General features: G+C 36.9%; 1 protein-coding gene across 5 annotated transcripts in view; it reads left to right on the forward strand.

The window, feature by feature from the left end:
* The window catches only part of PDE1A (phosphodiesterase 1A), a 198,337-nt gene that overhangs the window by 156,275 nt on the left and 25,652 nt on the right, over positions 1 to 16,410 (forward strand). For all 5 annotated transcript variants that reach the window (XM_030952806.1, XM_030952808.1, XM_030952804.1 and 2 more), the window contains 5 exons: positions 1,437 to 1,577; positions 6,531 to 6,631; positions 9,195 to 9,320; positions 15,263 to 15,364; positions 15,484 to 15,604. In XM_030952806.1, the coding sequence (XP_030808666.1) occupies positions 1,437 to 1,577; positions 6,531 to 6,631; positions 9,195 to 9,320; positions 15,263 to 15,364; positions 15,484 to 15,604 (591 nt within the window). The remainder of the gene's footprint in view (positions 1 to 1,436; positions 1,578 to 6,530; positions 6,632 to 9,194; positions 9,321 to 15,262; positions 15,365 to 15,483; positions 15,605 to 16,410) is intronic.

The raw sequence follows: 16,410 nt of genomic DNA on the forward strand, positions 1-16,410 counted from the left end.
CAAGGTGTTTGTAGGGTTTTTTCAATACAATTTGGAGTCCTTATAGCCATCTTTGAAAAGCTGATATAAAAAAATGAATCAAAATGATAAATTTATTGTTATAGTACCGAATGAAAGTTTTCTTATAGTTTCAAAATCTCTTCACTGCAAAAACTCTGTGATCCTTTTGAAGAGGATGTCTCATCCTGAAGTTTCTTGAATATTTTAATTTTAGGCTGGCAACCCATCTTTTCCCAGCAGGCTTTATTTGCTTGAAGTCAGAACCACACCAAGACCACCATTATAACACAGACATGAAGTACACAATGCTACTGGCAGAGTGGGCTTAAGCCCATTCTCAGTCCCATTGTTTATGTTTCAGGTTTTTTAAATAAATAAAAAATTATTAAGGGATATGTAATTTCATTAAATGGGTGAAGTGGTTTATCCCTAGGCAGCAAATAAGCACCACACTGCCACTCACTTGCTCATTCCTCTCCCCAGAAGGATGGGGGAAAGAGAATTGGAGGCGTAAAAGTGAGAAAACTTGTGGGTTGAGATATGTACAGTTTAATAATGATAGTGATAATAATAATATAGAAAATTAATATTTAAGAGAGGAATCAAATCCAAGAAGAAAGGCTGCAAATGAAAGGCAATCGCTCAGCAGCAGCAGCTGAGTGCTGCCCAGGCAGTGCCCAGGCCGCAGTGCCCAGCCAGGCTCCCCCAGCCCGGGGCTGCAGACCATGAGGCCGTGTGGAGCATTGTCCCCTGGTCAGCAGCGCCAGCTGTCCCAGCTGTGTCCCTTCCCACCTTCTTGTGCACCCCAGGCTCCCCAGGGTGGGTGGGATGGGGAGCAGAAAAGGCCTGGACTCTGTGCAGTCACTGCTCAGCAGTAACTCAAACATCCTGGCATTATCAGCTCTGTTTACCGCACAAATCCAAAATATTGGCCCATACCAGCTGCTATGAAGGAAATTAACTCTATCCCTGCCAAAACCAGCACAATGCAAAAATAAGTGGGACCAGAAAGTACCTGTAGTTCATACATTGTCTGGAGGAAGGGAAGTTGTACTGTGACGTTAAAGCAAACCTTGTCTCAAGCAAGGTAAAAGTGGTGAAGAAAAGGAGATAATCCTAGTTTTAGACTCCCATCTGTCATGCCTGTGTTATACATGTAACCTCTGCATCCCTGGTGCAGACAGACATGCCTTGAAAACCATTTGGTTAATAGCTCTGCAGTGCCTTGTGCATGGTGTATGAAGAGAGATACAACATCTACAGAATTTATGTGGAGACTCACTGGTTCATGTATGATATCAGACCTTTACATTTTAAACTTTTATTGTTTGCCCAGTAGATCCCATGGTATATTATTTGTGATTCGTTTATTGCACGCTTGGCTTTGCAGCTGTTACAGGAAAAAAACAATTATTTTAATGTTTTCTTGTCTGTAGATCCCTGTTCCCAATCTTATTTCTTTTGCTGAAGCTCTTGAAGTTGGTTACAGCAAATACAAAAATCCCTATCACAATTTGATCCATGCAGCTGATGTTACTCAAACTGTGCATTACATAATGATTCACACTGGCATCATGGTAAGAAGTATTGTGAAATTCAATTTCTTTTCTCAGACTCTGCTGTTTTGAATAAATGTGCACATGTTTCTTTTCTAATGGAAAAAGCTCAGTTGAAAATTTTTGCAGAGAGAGATTCAAGAACTGCTGTTCAGGCTGTGAACTTTATTTCATTTTAACAGTTCGTCCAGGCTGAACTTCTCTTAATGCAGAGGGAAAAAGGAAGAAAAAAATAATCTTTAAATCCTGTTTGCTTTTCATCGCCTGGATTTAGGTATTTTATATCATATTTAATGAGATAGATTTGCAGGAGTGGGCAGGTGAGAATTTTTTACTTTCACATCAGAGCATGGGAGGTGTGATCAGGCAAGGAAGCTTTAGTATCTGCAGAGGTCCTGGCTGTTGAAAAATGTACTGAATCAGTGCAGGCTTAGAATTATATCATCACCTGAATCAGTGCAGGCTTAGAATTATATAATGGAATGGCTTGGGTTGGAAGGGACCTTAAAGACAACTCAGTTCCAACCACCCTGCCATAGGCAAGGGCACCTTTCTCCAGACCAGGCTGCTCAAGGCCCCATCCAGCCTGGCCTTAAACTCTGAAACTGCTTTTTCTTTCAGTTTTTAACCTTCTTTAGCACTGCTCTTGCATACTCTATGTGCCTGTGGTAGGCAGGCTGTTGCATTTGCCTTGAAACATCACATTTATTTGGGAACTGAAATGAATCTGTGCAAGCATTTTTATTTCTTAACACTTAAATTAAATACCAGCAGTGGAGTTCTCCTCACTATCAGCTTGCTAGGCAAAAGTAAATACTGACTGAAAGAAAATGGAGATTGCTGTCAATGGCTTTTTGATAATTTGTCTTTACTGTGAATGCAGTTGTTAAAAAAACCCCAGCAAACCAAAGAACAGACAACAAACCAAACAGCTGGGAAGAAATAGTGTCTGATTTCTGTTTGCAGAGCTGTGAAACAGTTCCAGAAGACTTTGGATAGAAAAAATTTAGAACAGACTCTGGATGGTTTTGCTCCTATATATACACAATAAATAACAGTCAAACACTTATGTTAAGCCTTTTCTCACTTAAAATGCCCTTGGCTTCAGGGTGGGCAAGGAAAGGTCCCCAGGCATTGCACGTTTTTATTCTACTGTTTGAAGGAAGCATTTTTCTTGTAAGTGTTTAAAGCTATATTTTAACTCTAATACTACTTAAATGAAGCCTGGAGTCTTCACCAGCCAAGATTCCTTTTCAGATTGAGTTTTCTTGAGAAAGCACTTCCATATCAGACTGAAGAGGCTAGACAGCTCTTGCCAAGAGGAGTCCAAACCAAAGTTGTTGTATACAAAATATCTATCAAAAGAATATATTAGTAAAGGAAAATCCTTGAGGATATTAGATTAATTGCAAGAGTTAAGTGATGTGAGCCATGTCTTTGTTGCAGGCATACACTTGGATCTTACCAGGAGGAAAATCCTTTTGTTTTATATTATAAACATCCCTCTGGCCCATTGTATCTGCCCCTGTGCCCTTCAAAAAACCAATAATATTCAGATATTTCTTGTGATGCCAGGACAAAGTTCCAACTTCCAGAACTGTCCTAGTAATTTTGGGACATTTAGCTGTTGCTTAAACCACTTTGAAAGACACTTTGTGTATCTCTGAACACTGAATAAAGAAATCTGTTTCATATTTGAATATCTGCTATTTCACTGCATGCACATGAGTGTGAGAAAGACCTTTCTATCCTTATTAGCATCTTACCCTTCTAACTGCCTTAGATGTGATTTGGAAAATGATTTTCAAAAAAGTTTAGACTTTACTGCTGCAAAATCTCATTAGTGTTGCGACACTGCTACAAAATATTTCTATTAAATTAGTCCAGGTTTAATTCACATTGTAATTGCCAAATTAAGATATTGAATTGTGATATTTCTCTGCCTGTGGCAGGGAGAATTGGAATTAAATTATCTTTAAGGTCCCTTCTAACCCTAACCATTCTATGATTCTATGGTGCTGTGATACTGGAAAGTTCTTGGAAAGAAATCTAACTAGGACACCACTTAGTCAAGAGTGCCTTCAAACAGATGTACTTGCCAGGCAGAAGGAACATTTATGGAAATCAGTGTTTGAAAGAGGGCCTAGTGATTCTGCAGCTTGCAAAGTATTTCTCTCCCAAATGTCACTTGCAATTTGAGAAAGCATCAGTATAATGAAAATGTTCTATTTAACTTGCTGGATTTTTTTTCCTGTTGCCTGGTTAACCCTCCAGTACCCCACTCAATAACAATTTGGAGTTTGCTTCTCAAGCCAACAGTTTTCAGACATGTTCATTGTAGTCCTTTTTTAAAACTCTTCTCTATTTCTAATACCTGGATTAGAGTAAATATGATGCAATTCTAGATCAAATTCCAGGGTTTTTTCATTTGTTTGTTTTTTGGTGTTTTTCTTTTTTTTTTTTTTCCAGATTGGTTTGCAATTTGAGGTTTTTCTGCTTTCATTTTCTCTTAAGGACCTGATACTAACTCCAAATCTTGCAGAGTTGCTGTCTTCCTTGTTTATTTCTGAAACACATACTGAAGCAAATGTTTCCAAAAGCTGGGATTTAGGAAAGCTTTTGCATGATTCCTGTTGTTGAGGTCATGTGTTTTGTACCTTTTACAGGAAGCTGGAAAACAGCCCTATTTCCACATTTGCCAAAAAAATTTGGCTAATCAGAGCTTATGCTTCTCCACTAGCCCCTCGAGAGTTTCTCGTGAAGAATAAGACATATTCAGAGCTGCTGTTAAAGAAATAAAATCATCATTATATTTTTCAAAATTTGCTGTCTATCTAAAGAAAGAAGATCCAGCCACCTCAGATCAATGTGTTAGAATGTTAAGTATCACAGATGGCAGACAGTCTATTAACCTTCCCAAGAGACTAAATCCCAGATGATGCAACTGAAATGTATAAGTCAAGCTTACATTCATGAAGTTTTCATCTTTATAAAGGTTTAAGAATCCAAGTCCCAGGGAATACATCTTGTAAAGAACTTTTGAGTCATCGATCATCTTCCCACCATCCCTTTTCTCCTCCCACGTACCTGTATTGCTCAAAGTAAAGGAAAAAATGCCTTTACTGCCAGTAAGTGCATTGTGAGACTCCATTTCTTGCTCAGTTTTTAATCCATCACTGTAAAAAAAGTTTCAAACAGAACTCATAAGTTGAAATGTATCTATTTACATATAAGCAATACATAATATTTCCATAGAAGACATAATTTATTTTATCTGTGACACCCACAAGACATAGTATCTTTCAGGAGGGAAGCTTGTTTCAGCTCTTCTCAGTCTTGCAGACCCCCAGATACTTGTTTTTCCCTCTCCCTTTCAAAACACACTTATTAACTGTCTCTGTCAGAGTATTTTTCTGCTTCCTTAGAAATCCTTTAGCTAAAGCAGTTCTCTGGTTCTCTGATTTGATTACTGATCTGAATTTTGACTATACCAGTGTGTGTAGAATACTTGCTCTTCTCTCTTACTGTATGAAGTCTCTGTGTAGCCCATAGATGTTGTCTGTGAAGAATGTTCTGCTTATGAATGCATTGTCTAGCAACTATTTTATTTGCTACAAAAGCTGACCTTTGAAAAGGCATCTTGAAGAAAAGTTTATGTTTAGCTTTCATTACGCTTTCTGTGTTTCTGTTCTGTTTGGTATGTTGAAAACATTGTGAGAGCCAGGACTGGTCATGGCCTGGTTTCTTGTGACACACAATATGATGAAGGTCATTGTTTCCATTTTTAGAACTGCTTACAGTACATTCTCATTCCTCTGCCTGTGACCTTTCTAAACCTATACTGCTTCACCAACAGCCAGGACTTGTTCCTCAGTGGCCCTATTGTGTCACTGAATGACCTATTTAATTATTCTTACATTGCTAATGAATCTTGAATCTTTCTTCTTCTTTGAAAGAAGAACTACTATTGGCAACTTTTACTACATCTGGCAACTTATGCATTTCATATCCATTCACACACACACATGCACATTCATATGTGCACATTGGGGTGTGTGAAGTTGAGATCATTCTTTGATCCTTTAGTACAGAAGCTTACTTGTACACCAAAACCATCTGAAATATGTATGGAAATGCTTGACTGGCATTTGACTTAATCAGTCCTATGACTGTGGGGGTTAATTATCATATGATTTTTCTGCCCCCATCTTTAGATGGAGTAAGTTTTCTCCTCAAGGACTTTTTGTCATTCAAGAAATAGAACTTGAAAGAAGATAACAGAGGTTATTTTACAAGCTGTGCTATACAAAACAGCCTCATTTAGCAAGAGTTATAAAAGGGCTCAAAACTCCAGGGTCTGCATTATTTTGTATACATGACCTACATTACCTTTTGTTCTGTGTAACTGTATACTAGCCTTCTGCACTTCTAAATTTTTTTTTCATCAGTACAAAGTACGGTCAAATTTAGAACAGAGAAATCTCCCATGGGCCTAATTTTAGTGCTATGTATACTGGTAAAATATAGATAATACTAATTTTGTACCTTCAACTTATAATTAACTATATATATAATTTACTAAAAGACAAATTATAACCTAAACTTCATATAAGACTTTTTTAGATTAATATACTGTAATTTGGCAAGTGCCTCATGTGAGCTAACAGAGTAGATACTCAAAGGAGTTGCAAAGTGAACTGTGTAATTCTTTTGATAACTTCTTATATTTTTGGCTGCAAATATTTACTTTGCTAGTGACCGTCAGGATGTTAACTTGGTCTCAGAGAAATCATAAGTACAAGGACTTATTTTGTCATATATACTGAAGTGTTATGGATATATGGTTATCTGGAGTAAGAGGAATGTTTATTTAAGTTGAAGATAATGCATTGAAGGTAAAACATTTTCAGTACTGTAGGATTTAATCTGAGTTAGGCTATTATTGACAGTGTGACTATGTTTTTCATTTATCAGCACTGGCTCACAGAACTGGAAATTTTAGCAATGATCTTTGCAGCTGCCGTCCATGACTATGAACATACTGGGACCACAAACAATTTTCATATTCAGACAAGGTAAGTGATGCAGTCTCCTAAGAGTCTTACCTGGAGTTTGCAGTTCATTTGGTTCATTGCTGAACTGTTTCATAACTCTTTCTAATAAAGCCAGGAAGCAGCCAGGTCAGTCCTGGTTTTACAAATTGCTTCATCAACTTCTGTCCAGTTAATGGGATCAGTCACATGGTCAAAAACTGTGGAAAAGTAATACGATAGCTCCATAATGTCTGAAATAATTCCACTTTAGAGCTGATATGTCAAGAGGAAGTTTGAAAAGGTTCAGAACATGCAGAACATGGTCTTGAAAGCCGTTCACCCCCTATTGTTCACTAAAATTCTGATACTAGTGACTCAAAAACTTCTAGTGTATCCCCATAAAAATGCCTCATCACTTAAAGCAATGTGCTTACATTTTATTTCATTTTGTGTGTTAAACTTAGAGGGTCCTGTTGCAGAGGGAGAAACTTTCAAGTAGAGCTTTAGAAATACCTGCCATGAGCCATCTCCTAGCATGTTTTGAAAGCAACAGCACTAGAAATGAAAAAGAAGTCTAGAAAGAAATCCAGTTTGAAAGTTAGGCTAACTGTGTTCTCCTGCAGGTGCAGCAAGTCATTCTAGCTGCTGTTCCTGTACAACAGCATATAGTTCTCTCCCTTAAAATATTTTCATCTGATCACAGGAAAATCCCTGACCAATCCATTACTGAGTGAAAAATGGTACATCTGATACTTCACCTAGTACAAACCATCATATTTTTCTCTTACACTGAGCTATACATTGCTTTTAGTATCCTCCTCAGTTGAGGAGTTTGCTTTGGCTGCTCTTTAAAAAAAATCAGCATAGCACTGGCATATTCTAATAAAACAGTTTAGTGCTAGAAATGTTATTACTTTGGACACAAACATCCTCACACTCACTTATATGGATCAACTGAACAATGATTACATTTAAATTAAATCTATAACATAGTTTTTCTCCAAGATGTGGCTTTCAATGATGAAAAATGCTAGATTTGCAGCTAAAATAAGGACACAATTCTTTTCTCCTTCAGCAGAGTCTGGCTAAAAATAAACTTTGGTTTGTAGTTCCAAGTTTATATTAATTTTCTATTTTTGTCCTTAATATTTTGCTATGAAGTACTACAAGAGTGGAAAACTAATTAAGCTGATAGCTTTTGAATTTTATTCAGGCATACTTGCAAACAGGTATTTGTTATGTGATATAGCTTGTTCTTCTCTCCTTGTGTAACTTGGCCCTGATGTGGCATCCCAGACTGTGATTCCAAGTGTCTTTTGCCTGAGGAAAATGGATGGAATGGCTGCCAAAATCATAGCAAATTTTAGCACTGCTTAAACATAGTCATAAGTGGCTGTGTTGATCAAAGTGTGCTTCATAAACATATGTGATTGGCATAACACAGATTTTCCCATGATTTTAGTTTGATTATAGATGTAAACATATTGATTATTTAGGCTGGCTATGGTTTGTTTCCTCGAAATAACCTTTCCAATCCTATTTAAATTATTTATATTCCTTGGTGCCATACATGGCAATATTTACTGTTGCTCAACAGAACAAGAGGTTTATTTATCTTATTGATGTCACAGTGAGCTGCACTGCTAAAGCAACACACCTTTCTTCTAGTACAGACTTGTCACTGGACCAAAGTGAAATATTCAGAAATAGTTTTATCAGAACAGAATTGCAGCAGAGAGGTGTCTCCTGAGATTGATTGCCTAGCAGGTTAGATCAGGTCTTGGGGAAACAAATTCCCCAAGAATTAATAATGTTTGAAGCTAAGTATGATAAATCCACACCGCATCAAAATTTGTGTGCGTCTCAGTGTAGTTTTGGAATTGTACATTAGTCTTTGATTAAGAAGGAAAGGAGTTTGAGTTTGTTAAGTTTGCTGACATTATGGTACGAGTCTGTCTTTAGGAAATGCTTGAGTGCTTCCTAATTGCAGCTTAGCATCTCTACCATCCCATTGTGATGAGGCTCATGGTTTCTCTGTTTTTCTGAGAAAAGATGGTGGCTGTATAAAACATATGAAAGTGAAACTTTTTAATACCTTATTATTTACAGCATCTTCTGATAATGAGTAGAATGGGCCAAAGCACATCTCTCAGAGCAGGGGGAGTAACTTCCTAATACCCATGCTATGTGGGGAAGCTCCACTATTGCTGATCATGTTGTATTTTAAATGGTTGTATTGTGTAAATGTACTCTTGTAGGCTAATTAGAGCATTTCTGATGCTCTGTGATCCTGTCTACAGTCAAGAAGCACAAAGAACTCATGAGTTTTTGATATGACAGTCATATCAATAAAACATCACACATTTTAAAATACGACTTTCCCACAAACGGTGTATGCAATGGTATAATGATAATTTTTAATGCATTTAAGATGGAAAATTTATCAGTATTTGATACAGTAGGAACAAATAAACATCATTTGATATATCTATCTCTATATATGTACATATAGTCAATATTTCTCATAGAGAACACATGGTCCCACCTTTCCCAGTGCCATCACTGGAACACTATTACAAAATCTGCCTCTTTCTCCCCACACCAGGTCAGATGTTGCTATATTGTACAACGATCGTTCTGTTCTTGAAAACCATCATGTAAGTGCTGCTTATAGACTCATGCAGGAAGAAGAGATGAACATCCTGGCTAATCTAAACAAAGATGACTGGAGGTAAGACTTGCTGTGACATTCAAAAATACTCCCAGTATTTAAAAATAATAAAAGCACCAGGCCTTCCCTGAGGAGTCTATTTTAAGAGTTCAAATTACAGGAAGTTGACAGTGGAAAGAGTGATGGATGTTTAGAGCCTAGGGAAGGCTGCTGTGGTGTTAAGAAGTACTGTTTGGGAGATTCTGTGTAATTTTCCAAGTGAGGCTGTGCATTTAGGAGGCACAGTGCTGCAGTGTGTGGACAGAGTCTCAGGTGAAATAGCTCTTTAGGAAAAGCACAATGCTGCCTGAGCTGGGTTGCCTTTGTCCAGCATAACCAGTGGGTTGAAATCACAGTGCAGAGTCACACTCTGCTGCCAGCGTGAGCACTGCTGCTCCTGGGACCTCAGCATAGTCACGTCTTGGTTAAGCATTAAAAAATGAATTGTGCGGACAGTCCAAAAATAACAAAGGCCCAGAAGTGCTACAGAGCCCTTTTCTTTTTCTTCTTAATTTTAGTGTGATTCCTGAAGAAAATTTGGCCAGCTGAAAGAATAAGTATCATAATTGATATATCACAAATAATAAGACCTGTAAGGCTAAAATTCAAGTGTTAGAGTAAGACTCTCTCCATTATTAAAAAGGAAATGTTATCTTTGTATATCGTTGATGGATACATATTGTATTTAAAATATTAATCTTCTGTGTTTCTGTAAACACAGATATTATTCAATGGCCCTAAAAAAACCCTTGCAAAAAGGTGGACTGTGAAGTTCAGAGAAATATGTTCTGCTAGGGGAAAGTCTCCCACTGTGAATGGTGCTACCATTAATAACAAAGCTAAACTCTGCTTTATTTGTATTTTCACAAAATTATACATTTATGAAGGAATATGTGAACATCAGATCATATTTTGCTAAAGTGTATACTTACAGATGGACTGTTTTACATGGTAGATTTACATTTTTTGACTTATTTATAAGATGAGAAAACCCCTAAATAAAGCATTTATTGAATGTGAGTCTGCTGGCCCTTCTGGGTTTCAATTAATTATTATTTATTAATTATTATAAAATAATTATTATTAATTATCTGTGTCTGTTTTAAAAATATTTCTAAAATCTATAATTTTAAAATTTAATACAAAGTGAGAGAGGAAGCATACCATTTTTAGTTCTCTTAAATAATTCTTCTCAGAGGATACTCATTTAGATTTCGTTATCAGAAGGTTTGTGTTGTACATTTAGTTCTGGAGAAATTTCTCCAAAAGTAATTTGTAAACTTCATTAATAACTGTTTACACACCTAGATTTTCAATGCCAGCAAGAGCCAGCCTTGCTCCTTGTGAAACTCTTTTGGGGCTGATAGGTCTCTGTGACCCTATTTTTGCTTGTTCTAGCTATTGAGTATGGAGAAGATTATTGTGCCAGTATGCAGCCTTCAGAAACTCATGTTCTGTCTTTTAAAAGTATAAATTTAGAGGGAAATTATTTTCAAATCTTCAGACATGTTGCCTTGAGTATGTTTTTTTGAAGTGGTGTTGTTTCACATTGCATCCTACCAGAGGATGCTTCCAAGTAGAAAGGAGCTGAAATTCTTCGGCTGAATTTCAATCCAGGAGGGTTCCAAGGATGGCTTGAAGACACTTATGTTCATCCCCAGTCCTGGCTTCTTCATCACTGGAGACCACTGTAAATCAGTGTAGTCTGGGAATGCCTCTAGCAACAGAGTGGCTCCAGCTGATAGAAATCTGGCTGCCAGCTAGTGCAGTTTATCCCAGTCATTTCCCTCTGTTATCCACTGAGGAAAGGAGTATTAGGGTGAAACCCAAATATTTGTGAGTGGAAAGAGGGACCTGTGATTTCTAAGTTGTGAAGTTCATATATACTGCTCTGCTGGACTGCAAACAAAAGAAGGGGGGGAATGTGCTAAGCTCTCTTCACATTTCTGAAGCACACTCTTCTCTGCATAGATTGTTTGGGCAGGTCTTCCCACAGTTCTTTGTCCAGTTCAGCTGTGGACCATTTTGTCTAACTTCTGTTGCATTTCATTTCTCTGTGATTTTTCAACCTGTGATAAACTACCACATCCTTTTGGAACTGGCACAATCACACACTGGCTCTGCTTACACTTCCTTTCCAATCTCTTCCCTCTGTAACCCGATTATGTTTTCCTAGAAGATCTTACTTTAGTTTTGCAAATTTTGTTTGTGTAGATTACACAGATTCTTCTATATGCAGCCAGTTTGAAGCTGGTGAGTTTTGGCAACTAGAGAAAAGTAGAATTTATCATCTCTTTTTGGATATATTCATTAAAATGTAGAAAAAATGTATGAATTGACTAATAAGCTCAAGAATCTAAACTAGGACACTCAGTTCCATGTTTTGTCACTTAGCTCAGCAATTACACTCTGTTCTTTGAAGCAAGCAGTAAATTCCAAAGTGCCTGTCTGTGCCAACCTGCACAACCTGTTGCAGTGTGATACTTCAATTTAGAGGGTCAGTCATGGAAATGACAGTTTCCTGGTATTCATTTCTAATATCCAGAAATTCCTGTTACCCTGTCTTTTCATTGGTGCAATGAGGGATCTGGTAGCCACTTAACAGAGACAATTTTCTTATTATTGCTGAAGTGAGCTTCTTGGATCTATACTGAAATTCATGCTGTTAAAATAACAGTTTTGAAGGGGTTGCACTGAATCAAGTTGGCAGTAAATTGAAATGATAATCTGTTCAACTTTTCAATGTACTTCCTGGCACTGATTAATTTCTTTACTTCTGTCACATCTATTTGCTTTAGTTGCAGCAGTTTCATTTTTCAAAAATTTAACACTGCTTACTATTTAAACTAAGGTTCTGCTAATTATTCTAGCAAAATGAAGCAAAATGACTGAAATTACTTTATAGTATTCAATTTTCTCTTCTACGTGTTAACTTTAAGAAGATAAATGTGCTAATAAACTGCCAGCTTCAATTAAGTTTAAAACTTTGACTTCTAGTCTGAGCTGGGGAGCACTGCCAACATTCTGAGGATGATGTCCTTTGTGGATAATGCATGTGACATTCATAGCAATTTTTCAGTCTTTTCTTGACTCTGAAAATTTGTTCCAGTCTTTGATATTGTTTTGTTTCTTTCACTTAGTGCCCTTAAATAACTAAAGAGGGATCCTTGTTTGTCCCCCTTTCTCCTTTGATTTAGCAGCTTCCCAGTGTTCCAGCACCCCATGTGTAATGTCATTGTAGATGGTGGGGCAGTGTTAATGTCTCAAACCACCCCAGTCATAAGGCATACAGTGATTTATTACCTGATTATCAAAAAAAAAAAAAAAAAGAGAGAAAACAGTATGTGTTATGTATAATGCAGAATGAGCAACATTCTTTCACAAAGTCCCTTGAGATTCTTCTGTCTAAGGATTCCTATAACCTGAAGATGAGGCTTATGTCTTCAGTTCTCACCTTGCCTTTGCTCATCTTAGTCTGTTCCTGCATTTTTTGATTAGTTTCCAGCTGACTAGATGTCTTTGTCATGGACAAATCCAGGTGAAGCTAGTTTCTATTTCTTGGCTACCTACTTTTTCAAGAAATTCATGTGTCACTCCTTGTCTCTTTATTAAAGCATTGTTCATGTAATTTTTTCACATAGTCTTGCATCTCTGTTTTTTTAAAGTACCCTATCTGTAGGACTTGTGGCTGGGGGAGGGTTGAGAAAGGATGCCAGCACAGAACATGACAATTTGCTTAAGTAAAGTGAGATGGTAGACTCAGACCCAGTAACCTTCTGAAATTGGGCCTGAAAGATTGCCATGTGCTGTACGTGAATATTGTTACCACTTCCCTTCAAGCATGACAACATCTATGTGTCATTTTGGGTGGTTGCAGGTGCCTGTATTATCCTGAGGCTTGTAGTTGGGGACTGCCTAATGAGGACTGGGAGAGATTTCTGTCCAGGAGTCACCTATGAGACCTCCTGAGGTCTCATGGTGTGGAAGTTGAGACAGTCTTTTTTCCCTGGGAAGCAAATTGGGAATGTGATCAGTCCAAGATCAACTTTCTGTGCAATGATAGCAGATGAAGCATTTGTAGCTTCAGTAGAGCTTTACCTACCATTTTCCCATAGGTTTCAATTCTATCCTCTGATTGTGGTGGATATGGGCACAGGAGTCTCTCTTTTGCTGTTAAGCAGATTTTTAGTGTCCTAAAATCTTCAGGAGTGTGTGACAGGACAGTGCTATACTGTTTGATCTTTATTCAGATGTTGTAGGTAAGAATTAGGGAATTTTTTTCAGCTGCCATCACGATATGAATAAACTGAAAGTGTGGTTTTGCTTCTCTGTGTCTTGCATAGTAGGGGTGAGGTATCTTGTGAGTAAGGGTGAACATATTTCTGATTTGTCTGATTACTCTGAAAAGTTCAGACATTGAATGTTCCTAAGAAAATCTCCCATGGAAAGGAGAAGTGATAATTATCTCAGTCTTAAAAACAGCAGGGTTTAACAATGCAGAGCCCTCATTTCTCTTGTAGTGTTAGCTGGGTTTTTTTGTTTTGTCTTGTTGTTTTGCTTTTTTTTCTTTAATGGCCTTGACTGTCTTCGAAGGGTACACTTTCAAAGCAATGTGGAGGAGGAAGAGTTGGGATGCAAAATAATTAGTATCTTATTATGAGGTCAGATAAGGTACGGCATTTTCTAAACACAAGTTGCTATGGCTGCATATTATTGAGTAGAAGTGAGAGCATTGAGTCTATCCAGTTGCATTAAAGCATGTCAGGAATATATACATAAAAATCAGCAACAAATGTGTGCTTAAATATGTAATTAATTTGGATCAAAAAAGTCTTGATAATCTTTATAACAAAGTATTCTAATAGCCCTAAAGAAAACCGCAAATTACCTCTTTAAAGCATAGTCCTTTGAAAAAACTGCCTGTTTTTTTGGTTAACTTAAGTCAAACATATGAATATGGTATGAAAAATCAGTAAGAATTTCTAAAGTAGGATTTTACTGTTTTATTTGATACTTGGATGTCTTTAAGATTGGGGATGTGCTCATGAAGATATATGGTACATAATGAATGGTTTAATGTGAGAAATTCTCCATATACATATAAACACCGCTTGTCCTCCTAGGCCGCTTAAAAAGCATGTAAAGAAAGACCCACTGGACTCCTACATGGCCTGTATATAATTCTTCTACATCAAGGAGACAGAGTTTTCTAAGTCAGTAATTATTGTTGACAAAGTTCATTAAATTTTCTATTTACATAGAATATTTACAAGAATAAAGTTTCGTACATGATTCATGTTTTATTAGTTTCATATGGATTTAATAGAAAGCTGGACAAGCCAACATCTCTAATCATAACACCAAGGCACAGATAAATTACTAATCCCAAATTTCTTCTGATTCATTAAATAGGTATTGTAATACTTTTGGAATGAAAGGTAGTTCATCACAATGATCTTATATTGGTGTAATGTTGATAGTATTTCAGATGCAATACCTCTTGCTCTTCTGAGTGTTTCCACAGCCTTCTTCCTAGGCTTAGTGTTATGCACACTCTTCACTACTATGAGGGCAGTAAAAATGTATGCTGTTGTGTGGTGGTAAGCCCAGAGAACAACTTGTTATTTGAATACTCTACCGCTGAAAAAAATAAGGAATGACTTATAATTGGTGAGAGAACTGCATGTAATATTAGTTTATGCACTAGGAAATAGGATTTACAAACTAGTGTGGCTCTGAAATAATGACTGCAGAGTACATTTTCTGAGGTACACTCCTTTCACAGAATCCCTTTAGGATACAATATTCAAGTTGTTAATAATTTATTTAAATGCTTTTTAAAACGTAATAAAACCCATGATGTTGTTTTGAAAGTTATAAATTAACAAATACCGCTTAAACAAATGTACCATACATAGAATAAATGAATTTTAATCAGTCATTTTGCTTTTAATTGTTCTTAGGGAGTTGCGTAGCTTGGTCATTGAGATGGTCTTGTCTACAGACATGTCGGGTCATTTCCAACAAATTAAAACAATGCGACACACTCTGCAGCAGGCACAGGGGTAGGTTGTTTTCCATTCTCTTCATTATCTGTAGCCTTTCAATGAGCTCATATTCAAGAAAAGAATTTAAATAGTTGCTTTTGTTTTGAGATAATTGGAGCATGTCCTTGAATTGACAGGGTAGACAAAGCCAAAGCCATGTCTTTGATTCTACATGCAGCAGACATAAGCCATCCAGCAAAATCCTGGGAGCTGCACTACCGGTGGACCATGGCCCTGATGGAAGAATTTTTTCGACAGGTGCCATTTTTAAAATCCTTTAATACATCTAGTTCAAGAAGCAATGGTTACATGATTGAATGTTTTCTTAAGTCTGCCAACAAGGTTGCTGTTGGTTGTGATTGACAGGCATAGTCAGTAGTATATATTCTTTATTCTTCATACATACCACTGACATTGATTCAACTTTTATGTGCGTGAATAAGACAAAATTGTTATAGCTCTCTATCTATTTCAGCCGATATCAGTATTCTGAGTGTTGTAGTAGGTTTTTTTTTCCTTTCAATTATAATATAACTTGTCAAGCTGTTTTCATTCTGTAGACAGAGATTTATATATGCTTTGAATTACAAAGAAGCACCAGAAGGGTAGGATGAGAGAAAATAGGAAGAATTCATATTCAGCAAAGAAGGCAAAAAGTTGTCTTCATTTCAGAAAGCCCTTCTATTTCTTTTTCTTGCTAGTATTTGCCATGCATATGCCACATAGATCTGAAGGTATTGCTTTCATAACAGCCTGATCCAAAGACAGAGATTAGACAGTACCATCCTGTTAATGCTGTGACCATATACCTTGAACCAAAAATGAAGACATACCATTGTGAAAGCCTTTTTATTTCTGTGAGGTACTGAATTCCAGGAGAAAAGCCAGTAGATGTTGGTGTCACTGCTGTCATTTTTTGACTCACCTCAGTAGGTGAAAGAAAAAACCTTTCTCCAGAGGGAAAATACTGTCTCTGTAATCAATATTTGTGACCATGCATATTGTCAGCATAACAGTTATTGCAGTATAATTGATAATCAAAGTCCAGTTTTGGTATGACAATT

Source organism: Camarhynchus parvulus, chromosome 7 (assembly GCF_901933205.1).
Source record: "Camarhynchus parvulus chromosome 7, STF_HiC, whole genome shotgun sequence".
In the NCBI taxonomy this organism is placed as follows: Eukaryota; Metazoa; Chordata; class Aves; order Passeriformes; family Thraupidae; genus Camarhynchus; species Camarhynchus parvulus.